This window comes from Alexandromys fortis, unplaced genomic scaffold (genome assembly GCF_014885135.2).
Source record: "Alexandromys fortis isolate MF-2015 unplaced genomic scaffold, M_Fortis_MF-2015_v1.1 scaffold_129, whole genome shotgun sequence".
Lineage (NCBI taxonomy): Eukaryota > Metazoa > Chordata > Mammalia > Rodentia > Cricetidae > Alexandromys > Alexandromys fortis.
In genome coordinates this window covers 1758632-1769861 of record NW_026068022.1, presented here as the reverse complement: position 1 = coordinate 1769861, position 11230 = coordinate 1758632, and the positions used below count along the sequence as shown (strand labels likewise).

General features: G+C 45.5%; 1 protein-coding gene across 1 annotated transcript in view; it reads right to left on the bottom strand.

Annotated features, from left to right (window-relative positions):
• Lyve1 (lymphatic vessel endothelial hyaluronan receptor 1) overlaps positions 1–11176 on the bottom strand; it is a 15467-nt gene extending 4291 nt beyond the window's left edge. The window contains exons 1-3 of the mRNA XM_050163394.1: positions 8099–11176; positions 4787–4955; positions 4554–4693 (exon numbers count right to left, since the gene is read on the bottom strand). Of these exons, the coding sequence (XP_050019351.1) occupies positions 4554–4693; positions 4787–4955; positions 8099–8183 (394 nt within the window). The 5' untranslated portion in view covers positions 8184–11176. The remainder of the gene's footprint in view (positions 1–4553; positions 4694–4786; positions 4956–8098) is intronic.
• Positions 11177–11230: the final 54 nt, after the last annotated feature.

Here is an 11230-nt window from a genome sequence, read left to right as displayed (position 1 = left end):
GGAGGAGGAGGAGGAGGAGGAGGAGGAGGAGGAGGAGGAGGAGGAGGAGGAGGAGGAGACTGGTGTTTCCCAACTCTGTAGAGTTTCGAGGAAACACATCTGTCTGTCTTCTAATTCTGGGTCCGCCATGGATCAGATGTTTAGCTATCTCGGGTAGCCTTTATCAAGCCTTCATGTACACAGGAAGATGCTGAAGTTCATAGACATCAAATTTACTTCCTCAATCAGTTCGGAAGCGGCAGGGCTGCACAGTATCTTACAACACAAATGGACATCTGTTTTAAACCCTGGTTATTTATAGCCCTGGGTGCCACTAGCCAGAACTGCAGCTATGCAAGAAATTGTTTCAGTAAGTTGATTTGATTTTGAGAATGGAATGCGTCGCTAGTCGAGGTCATGAGTACTACACACGCATCAAGTCGCTATTGTTTCCTATTCGTGGCGCTTTGCAAACAGCTCTGCTCAAATAGGTATCATTGCTGGCTTCGTTGCCTTGCGCTTCCCTCTCTTTCCTAGGCTCGTCCCTCAGAAAATGGACATTTTTGTTAAAGCGAGAGTAGAAAACCCAGAAACAATAGACACTGTTGGCTTCTAAACCACAGGGACACATAAAGTACAGTTCCTGCTTCTGCCCAGAGGAACTTGGGTGGAGTGTGGAGGTCTAATGGCGTCCATTCCACAGCTACTTATGGGCACCATCTCCATGGCAGGTGCCTGCTCTTAAAAAGCTTCTGATCCATTGGAAGAATGGAGATAAGAAAGGATAAATAACCCATGAATTTCAGGAGACTATAAACAGTGAAAAGAAACAGGGTGTGGGTTAAACTGGCAAAGGTGGAGATGAAGGAAGTCTCGCGGGACGACAGTACTTAACCTGAGACCCAGCGGCTCAAAGTAGCCAGTTGCTTGAGATCTAGGACAGACACAGGAAGGAAACAAAAAATCCCAGAGTGAGAACATGACTGCGCCGAACCCGCTCAGTGAACAAGAAGGCCAGTGTGGCTGAAGTAGAGCAGAACTCTTCTACAGGGAGAGAACAGGATGTCCTGGTCAGCAGGACGTGCGTGATCCAAGAGTAGTCGGGTCAGGAGAATGACAAGGAGCATCGTGTGGCCCCAGAGATGGCGTGAGTGTGCCAGGGAGGGAAAAGCCTGCAAACAGGAGGCAGGGCTGGAGAGATAGATCTGGCCAGGGTTACCCTGTTAAAGGGCTTGGGATTTACTCTGCAGGAAAGGACATTTTTACAGGGGTCCACAACCCTTTTTAACCATATTCAAGAGTTTTCATATGTATCTACTTTTATATGCAAAAGACATCACATGCTACATACTACATTATACAGGAAGTCACCTAAGACTGTAGGGCAAACAGAAGAGTAACAATTACCAAATGGATGAGGTAGGGAAGGGGCCAGATGCAGAATGAGAGAGGACCTCCAGGGGCTGGAGAGGGGTCTCGCAAATTGTGCAGAATAGGAGAATCTAGAAATGTCTAGTTCCTAAAACTTAAAAAGTTCCCCAATAGAAGATGGGCTGAATAAGTCACTATACAAACAGCCACTGGAGTACATTAAAAACACAACCATTAAAAATCAGACTCTCTGATGAGACAGTCCAGCTAATTTCCAGGCTGTAAGTGGAAAAAGTCATTCACAGAGCAGTGTGTGGTATTCCAGCTTCTTTTCTGTGAGAAAAGTAAACAATAACCCACAGACCTTTCTATATGCCCAAAAGAAGGGCACAGACCAGACATAAATATGCCAAAAAGATTAGGAGGAAGACATCCCTCACTATTTTGGACCATTGCAGCATGTTGATGTATGTATTTGAGAAATTTTAAATAATAAAATCTGTACCCCATAACAGACCACAAACAGAAGCAAATAAACCTCTTCCATTTCAAACGAGGGTGGGTTTTGTCCAGTCACTTCTGTGTGAAGTTCCCTGATCACCTGTCCTAGCAGGACTTTCTTCCAGGGGATGGTGAAGAAATCCTCAGTTTTACTCAATAGATTTATCTCCTTAGATAAATGGCGTTGTTATTTTGTATGTTGTAGCACAGAAAAAAAATGTGCTGTCTGCTGAGAACTGAGATAGTGGGTGTAGGAGGAGGTAGATAAGGCAAAGTCAGAAAAGCAAATTACTAAATTGGAGTTGAAACTCTCTTTCTCTCCCCCCACCCTTGCTGAGACTCAATAAAAACACCATTAGTAATGAGCATAATTTTCATGCAGATCTCGGTTCTCGTTAGCATCTTGCACTCAGAAGAGCCAGAGGGCCGCAGAGGAATGAGCTGTTCTCCCCGCAGGAGCGGAGAGGATACAAAGTGAGCCTGGGTCTGTTTACTGCTGGGAAGCTGTAGTGACTCTCAGGACTCCCACATGCCAGGTTTGGAATATGCACAGGACTTAAACAATAAGCATAAAACTTGCTGTAATACGCTTGTAATAAATCAAGTGTCACATGCCTGTGGTAGTATAAGGTGGAGAAAGTGTGTGTATACATGCATGCATGTGTGTGTTGTGGGAGGGGCTAGCTGATAGATTTGGAGAGGAGGAATGACTTAGAAAAATCCTACTCTGTAGACTGCTATGTGATAACCGTTTTCAGCAAGGACCACAGTGGTGGTTTGGAGTGGGGATATCTGCATGGCGCTGAAATACCATCTGCTAGATTACCTACTAACTACGAAGGAGAAAATGGGCCTCCTCATTTTATTTTCCATCTGCTAATCACTGCTTTACCCCAATAATCAAAGTTGGAGCGATCAATACTGGGCACTACTGGCTGTTTGCTGTCATGTGACCCCAGCTACACAACACCACCTACACCAGCAATTGAAGCCTCTTGACCTTTCAGGGTGTAGGAAGTAACAGGGGCTGAGAGGACAACGTAAAGGAAGCAGGAGGAAACAGGCACATCTGAGTCCCCTTCCTCTCCTCTGTTTAGTCGGAGGGATTGGTATCATAGCACTGTGTGGCCAGCAGGTGGGGAAGCAGCTAGGAGGCAGGGCTAGCTCCCAGAAATGGTGGCAGTAAGATAAGCCGGCACACAGACCACTAGTTCTCTGGCTAAGACAGGCTGGGGGGACAGAGAAGGATGGAGCCAAGCCATCATGTCAGAAGGAGAGTCTGCGGGAAGTCTAAGCCCTCACCCCAACACACACACACACACACACACACACACACACACACACACACTGAACTATTGGTGAAGGCAGGGACCAGGACAGGTGTCTCTAAGAGCCCTTCTTATGTCAAAGTCCTTTTGTTCAGAGAACTGCTTGGGATTCCTGGATTCAATTTTGCTGAAGTTGGCTGGTGAGCTTTACTTTTCTCTCTGATCTTACAAATTAATATTGACATCTGTCTGTGTATATACAATCATTCACTATCTGACCTTCAGAAAGTTGCACACATGTGAAGAGTAATGAGTCAAGCAGCCTTCTTACGACACAGAGAACAGCAAAGTATTTTTTGAGAAAATGGTCTGAGAAATGACTTAGGAAAACCATTTGGTTAGGGCAACCAAGGTCTGTGGGCAAGCCCGTCAGGATGGCTGCAAACCATGAGCTCTACTCTCAAAGTTTCAACTTCTTCCTTCAAAAGAGCGAGATTGGGCCTTGTTTTCAAGATGTCAGGTGCAGCGTGTGAGTTCTGTGGGACAGGGGGAAGAATGCAGTGTCAGAGTTAGAGCCAAGTTTGAACCCTTTCATTGAGACTGGACTTTGAATGTGACTCAAGTGTGTCCCCCAGGGTTTATGTGTTAGAATCCAGGGTGGCAATGCTGAGAGGTGGTGGGATCTTTAAGGGATGGAGCCTAGCTGGAGGTAGTAAAGGGGTACTGAAGAAATCAGCGAGCTCTCCTGAGACCCTGGCTGGAGCTGAGAGTGCGTTATACCCCCCCAATCACTCTCTGGCCCCCAGTCTCAGCACGTGAGCACTCTTCTCCCACAATGCTCTGCCTTAGTGATGACATGAAGTCCTCTCCATTGTCAAGTTGCTTCTGTGCCATGACCTTGACTTTCCAGAACTGTGAGCTAACCTCCCTTGCTTTATAAGCCGCTCAGGTGCAGCTCTTTTATCACAGAAACGGGGAATGTCCAGTACAGAAGCATTAGACAAGCGGACCAACGTCCCCATAGATACATTTCCTTGTTTGAAGACTGAGGGTGATAAGGCTTCCTCGGGAAATTCAAGGTTCTTTGAGATAGCTAACCCCTCAATTGCTCGGTCTGAGGGGATGCATCACACACTTCTAGACATCTGTTTCTTCCCACTTCCTGTTTATCTTTTAGGAAACCCGGGAAGTGGAGGTGACAACCCTGAGCTTCTGGCCACGCCCTGTCCTTCTGCTCTCACTCAGCCGAATCCTCTCTAACATTCTCTTCTGAGGGGCACATCGCTTCCCCCAGCCTGGTCTTGGGACATTTGGAGGACCCATGATTTATCCGGCTGCTTCCGTGGCTGCTCAGGGTTGTCCGTCCCACAGGTCCCAGATTTAGAGACACCCAGAGAAGATGGGCCACGCGAAGTGGCTGTGGGTCCCACTTACCAGATGCGTTGTGACAATAGGCTCTGAACTTTTGGTTGGGGGGAGCTTTCCAACTCAGGACACCTACCCCATTCTTCCCACACTTGGGGTTTGGGAAAATCCGAGGAATCACGGAGATCCGTTCTCCAACCCACCCGTAGCTGTAGGAGAATACACATCGGTTGAGTGGCCGGAGGATAGAAGGCAGCAAGTCTACTGTTGAGCAGTAACACTGGCTTTAGTGAAGCTCTTACCTGCAAGTCTCAAAGCCAGACTTCTGTGCTGCTTCCATCTGGGCCTTGCTGGCCAGCGTCAGTCCCAGCACCTGACAGGTCTCCCTAGCTTCTGTGAAATTCATCTGCGGGTTTACCTTTCTGCCCACAAGGGCGACCCCCATGTATCTGCATGCAGAGATGGAAAGCTCTGGAAGGAAATCATAAAGTCTTCAGTTTGCCTCTGGCTTTGTTCCCAGCTCTCTGACTCTGCCTTCTCACAGAGAATCATTGTCTCGACCCAGGTCTGTGAGGTTGCGGCTGGATTTAGAAATAACACCACAGGCCAGGAACATCCCACAAGAACTACCTTCTGGATTAGATGCTTGCTATGCCTGGTGGCGGCTGTAAATCTCCAGACCAAGAGCTCACTCCGCACTAAGGAACTTGCCAATCACACAAGGGCTTTAGCTATCAATCAGTTCCTGGGGTGGGGTTTAGGTGATTTAGTTGCTTCAAACATTGTCTTTTAGTCTCTTAAGGAAAGCTCTGAGACTTTGAGGAAGACAGAATTCAGAGCTTGGGTTAACACAATAATCATTACCAGGACTCCAAAGTAATGTGGCCAGGGATGCTCCTGTTTTGACAGGGCTTGCTAGAAAGAATGTGAGTTCTCCATTTCAGGTCCTTTCTGGCCATTGGAGGACAGGCTTACTCAGGAATTCCTGCAGGAGTTGGCAGGAAAACTTGCAGGGCAGGGGAACTAAATAAAGAAAGTTGAGTTTGAGTGGGAGCAGGGCTTGGTATCTCCTACGCAGCTCTGTAGTGCTGAGACCTTATGATTGTGATTCTAGCTTTTTGCGCTCATTTCCTTATTTGGAATTTAGAGAGTAACAGAGTAACATCATTGACTGCACAGGTGGTCATGTGAATGAATTCTAACAGTACTTGGCATAGCATCTGCCATACCAGGAACTAATAGATAACTGTAGCTAACAGCCCTGTCTTTGGTCTTCTAAGCAACTGGTGTACCCACCACAGACTGATCTTCCTGGAAAGGCTGAGGCAGTGGAACTTCTCAGAATAATTTTTTTCTCAAAACCTAGTGGATATGGGGGGCTTTTTCCCCCCACTTCAATGGAACTTGCAGTCCTATACAAAATTACCAGGTTTTATTGCATTCCATTGCCTTCCTTATTCCTGTTGGGTTTTATCTTTGGAGGCCCATTAAAAAAAAAAAAAGACATTTTAGCCTTCTAAGTAATGGCTCTTCAGGGCTCTGGAAGGGATGTCCAGCCTTCAGCCCAAGGACCTCATGATTCTGAGATAGCCTAATGGCCCCAAATTGGAAACTTACTTAAAACAGCATGAAATTTTCTTGTCAGACACACACACCCCTGTCGGGTTTTATCTGTGAAAGTCCATTTCAAATTCCCAAGCCCGGGCAAAGAACTCCTTGCTTCACCGGCTGCTACTTGGCTGTTTGAATCTTGGGGACAAGTCAATGCTTTCATCTGTGAAATTCTACCCTGTCAGGCCTTGTGTTCGGAATTAAACTAGATAATGCACACCTAGCAGAGGTCGGATCCATGGGAGGTGATGGATTATAGAATGTTCATGCTCTCCAGTTTCATTTAGAAACTCTAACACCAAGCTGGAATCTAAGGGTCCACTCCTATCCTGCTTTCTGTAAGACTGCTTAGAAAACATCACAGATTATAGGAACAGTACCCTCTTGGGACTCATACAGGGTGGAGTCAACGGCAAGTGTTAGTATTTACTACATGCATGGATCAGACAAATCCCTTGGCTTCACTAATGTCTTTTGTGGGGGAAGGACTGAGACAGAGTTTCTCTGTTTACAGCCCTAGCTGTGCTGAAACTAGATCTTATAGACCAGGCTGGCCTCAAACTCACAGAGATCCGCCTGCTTCTGCCTTCCAAGTGCTGGGATTAAAGGCATGTGTCACCACCACCCAGCCTTTTATTTCATATAGAAAATGTTTTATTGAGAGAGGCATAAAAGAACTCCATATACACTCAATTCTGAATCTCTAACAAATCCTTTAAGATGTTTTTGTCTGTGCTCACCACATCACCAGAGTTCAGTAGGAGTTTCTGCTGGCAAACAGCTAACTTTCCGTTCTTTCCAAGTATTTAACTTCCTTTGGAAAAAAATTGCCATTATTGAGGATGAAGCACATAGGTAGGGTCATTATCAAAGAATGATTTTCTAAATCTAGAGATGTGGCTTAGTTGGGAGAGCTTGCCTAGTGTGTGTAGTGCCTTCAGGTCACTCCGCCATTGCTAAGACTGGGCATGGTGGTACACACCTGTAATCCCAACGTTCACAAGACAAGATGAAGGCAAAAAGAATCAGGGGTTCAAACTCATTCTCAGATACATAGTGAATTTGGGGCTAGCCTGGGCTATAAGAAAATATCTTTTAAAAAAAGACTCGAAAATAACTTGTGTGACGGCAGCGTTGCAGGGGGGATGGGAATGGTCTCCGGGTGGGATTTCTAAAAGGACCAGGAGGGGGAAAGGGAATGGTCCCCCGGGGGGATTTCTAAGAGGGCCAGATTTATTTAAATGTGACAGTTCTGGGCATCCAGCTCTAACCTCTCATAAAAAACTGTCTCCAGCAATCTATCAATCAAGCCCGAATGTCTGTTCCTGATACAGCGCCTGTCTCAGCATCTTCAGCAGAATGATTACTCCTTAACAGCCCTGTTACCTCACTTGCCCAGGACTGTAATCCGTGATCTGTGGTTTCAGTGTTTCTCCTGTGCAGAAAGAGGTTTCCTCATATGCTTCCCACAAACACAGACGCCACAGAGTCCCTCCCTTCAGTGCTGCTGAGGGTAGAAATTTAAACCTGTATTTTCAGTTGATTTTCTGCCTATTGAATTTACTGCAAATTAAAACATTGTATTCCACTAGCAGCAGAATAACCTTGTGATTAAAGCAATTACATAGAGTAGTATAACGTGGGTGATATTTAATAAGTTACCCATTCCTCCTCAGGCTTGACATCGCTTTACATATTCACAACCCTGGCTTGCTTCTTAAATAAACCCTTTGAAATCAAAAAGACTTCTCATTTTTTTTATTTCAAACTATTATTATGAAAAAAAAATCCCATAACCAAAATAAAATTCCAAGTGATGTAAAGGTGAATTTAAGTCATTTTGATAGCTGACAACACAGCAGAAACATCTCTGGCTGAGCAACAAGACCCGTCCAATCTTCTGGTGACCTCAAGAGTCTCCCCATTCCCAACAGCCCACAGTCAAGAGCAGAGTTCCCCAGACCTTGTCTATCCTCCGTTTAGAAACCTGGTAAGACACCTACCTTGTGCTAGGACAGCACCTTGGACAGGGAGCCTCGTGGTCCAAGCAGAGGCAAGAAGCAACACCAGGCTAAAGTGCTTGAGCATTGTGCAGACCCCTCAGAAGCACGGCCGCTGGTCAGCAGCAGTAAGGGAGACAGATGCTCAATCACCAGGCTGGATGGAGAGTTCTGGAAATATGTTGAGGATTTCCCTGCTTTCAAGCTTCTGATTTGTCAGAATCGCTAGAGGAAATGAGTGACATCCCTTGAACGCCCAGGCTGTACTTTGTGGATGGCTTTCTGGAACATTTAGCTAATGCTGACTCAGAAAGCACACAAATGAGGAAGGCAGATAGCACAATGTCAGCTGCCGAAGGTTTCCCCTGATCCCATATTCCCCTGTGGACTCCGTTCCCACACTTCACTGTGGTGGTTCTCAGGGCCCATTCATCCGTATACGCCTGTGACTGTCGCTGCCTCTAAGAGAGACGGAAGATAAATTGTGCCTCTTTCCTTCCTACAGCCAGTCATTTCCCCCCTTTCTCAGTGGCATTGCCTGGTAGTGTGTAGAGAAATAAGAGTGATGCTAATTATGATAATAAATGCTCATCAAAACACCACTCATTCCTTACATGCATTGAACACATCTACATTGCTAGGAGATTCATTTTTTCCATGAGACCAAATTCATAAAGTCTCATTTGGGGTCCAAAACAGTGGCTCAACAGTCAAGAGCACTTGTTGTTGCCCTGCCAGTGGATCTGAGTTTGGATCCCAGAACTCACACTGGGCAGTTCATAAGCATCTGTAATTCCAACTCCAGGGTATTTGATGCCATCCCCTGACTCCGCAGGTACCCATACTCATCGCACATACCGGCTCACAAGATGTATGCATACATACTAATAAATCATTCTTAAAACTCATACTTCTAAAACACAAATAACATAATTAGACATTTTGCACCCTACGAAAGGAGCTTTGATTTGCATAACAGTTATTACCACAGGGTTATTTGTTTATTTATTCATTTATTTATTTTGGTCTTTCAAGATAGGGTTTCTCTGTGTATCCTTAGCTGTCCTGGAACTCATTCTGTAGTCCATGTGGGCCTCGGACTCAGAGACTCGCCTGCCCCTGCCTCCCAAATGCTGGGATTAAAGGTGTGCACCACCACCACCCAGATTATTGTGCTATACTTTACTTAGTAACTTCTGCTGTATTCTGGTAGAACTCAACTCAGTCTCCACCTTCTTCATTTGAAGTATATGGAAGATATCAACACTGTGTTCAGTCAGAATGCACTTGACATTTCCGAACTGGATTTTCAGTGGTTCATCTTCTTCAATAATTATAGTTAGAGCTTTTGAGTAATGCGTTGTGCAAAGGTTTGTGAGTTTTCTCCAAAATAAGTGTCCTTTATGGGAGTGGTATTGCCTATTTAAATATTTATTTTACTATTTTTAAATTAATGCTCATGTGTGTGCCCATATGTGGGTATGTGCATAGGGATGCAGAGACCCAGGCAGGTCAAAAGAGGGCGCTAGATCCCAATTACAGTATAACTGCCCAACATGGTGCTAGGAGCTGAATTTGGGTCCTCTGCAAGAACAGAACTTGTTTTTAAATACTTGCCATCTATCCAGACCAAGTGTTGCTTGTTTAATTTAACACATGTAATCACAAGGATAATTAGTTCTACATAATTGGTATGGATAACAAATTTAGACATATGTGCAGAAAATTCCAGTAATGAAAATCTGTTCTTCATAAACACTGAGAGCTTCTAAGAGACAGGGAAGTAGCCCCTGAATATCGCCAGTGTAAAATCCTTACTTATCCGTGCACAAGCCCAGGGCATTGCATAAACATAGCAACTCTAGCACTGAAGTTTGAGAGAGAGGTAGGAAAGTGTGTCCTTCTGTAATTGTCTATAATGCTTGGCATCATGATAGAAAGAATAAATCATGAGAAGAAGGGAGAGAGGGTGGCAGAAAGGGAAAATTTGCTGTAGAAGACAGAGCATGTGACACCGACTTCCATAAACAAAGGGACAGACAGGGACTTCTTGGATAAAGAGGGTATGAATGTTTGTACTAGGGCTAAGCAGGAAACAATTTGTTAATGATCTGGGTAAGAGAATAATTTAGCCATTGTTAGAATATGATTGAGAATAAATATTATTTTCAAGACAGGTTCTTACTAAGTACTAGAGCTAGCCTGGATCTTTTTTTAAAGAATGAACAATTTTATACGTGTATATGATGTATTTTGATATTCACCCCATTTCCTTCTCTTCTTATCTCCTGCTTACTCCTTCCCAACTCCCCCTTCTCAGCAAATCCCCCTCCTTCGCTGCCTTCTGCCTATAGTTTGGCGTTTAACTAAGATAGTTTCCATGTGCACGGATGTGGAGTTGTTCCCTGTAGCTTGGGCATTTTAGTAGCAGCTACATTCCTGAAGAGAAATGACGCCTTCTTCCCTGGCAGCCAGTTCTGGCCATCAGCTGCTCATGAACACCTTCCGGGCGTGATGGGGTGTGGATGGTCCCGATCGGGTCCAGGTGGCCGCAGCTGGTGTGTTTCACGACTGAGAAAGCCACACCATGCCCCAGAGACCGCACTCCACAGCACTCGTTCTCACCCTAGAGCTCTGCGGCCTTCCTGCTCCGTCTCCTTCCTGTATTCCCCGAGTCTTGTGCCGGGGTGGTGTGAGGAATGGCATAACGTTCTCTTTAGGTCTGAGTACTCAGTAGACATTCGCAGCATCCTGAGACTATGTGCTAACCGTCTCCTCCCGAAAGGGGGCGTCTCTGCCCGAGGTGGGTGATTGGAACTCGATTGGCGTTCGCCACCTCCCCGGGTTAGAATATACTCAATATTGACTTCTAACCCTCTCCATGTGAGAAGCTTTGTTGCAAGGAACTACTCTGGTTTCCTTTCTGTCGCTGTGACGAAACACTGAGAAAAAAAAAACAGCATGGTGAGGAAGGCATTTATTTCATCTTACATGGTCCCAGCCCATCACTGAGGGAAGCCAGGGCAGGAACTGGAGGCAGGAACCTGGGGCAGGAGCTGAAGCAGAGGCAATAGAGGCACGTTGCTTTACAATGTCTGAGAATGATCCGGACGAGGAAGCGCAGCCCTCAGCGCT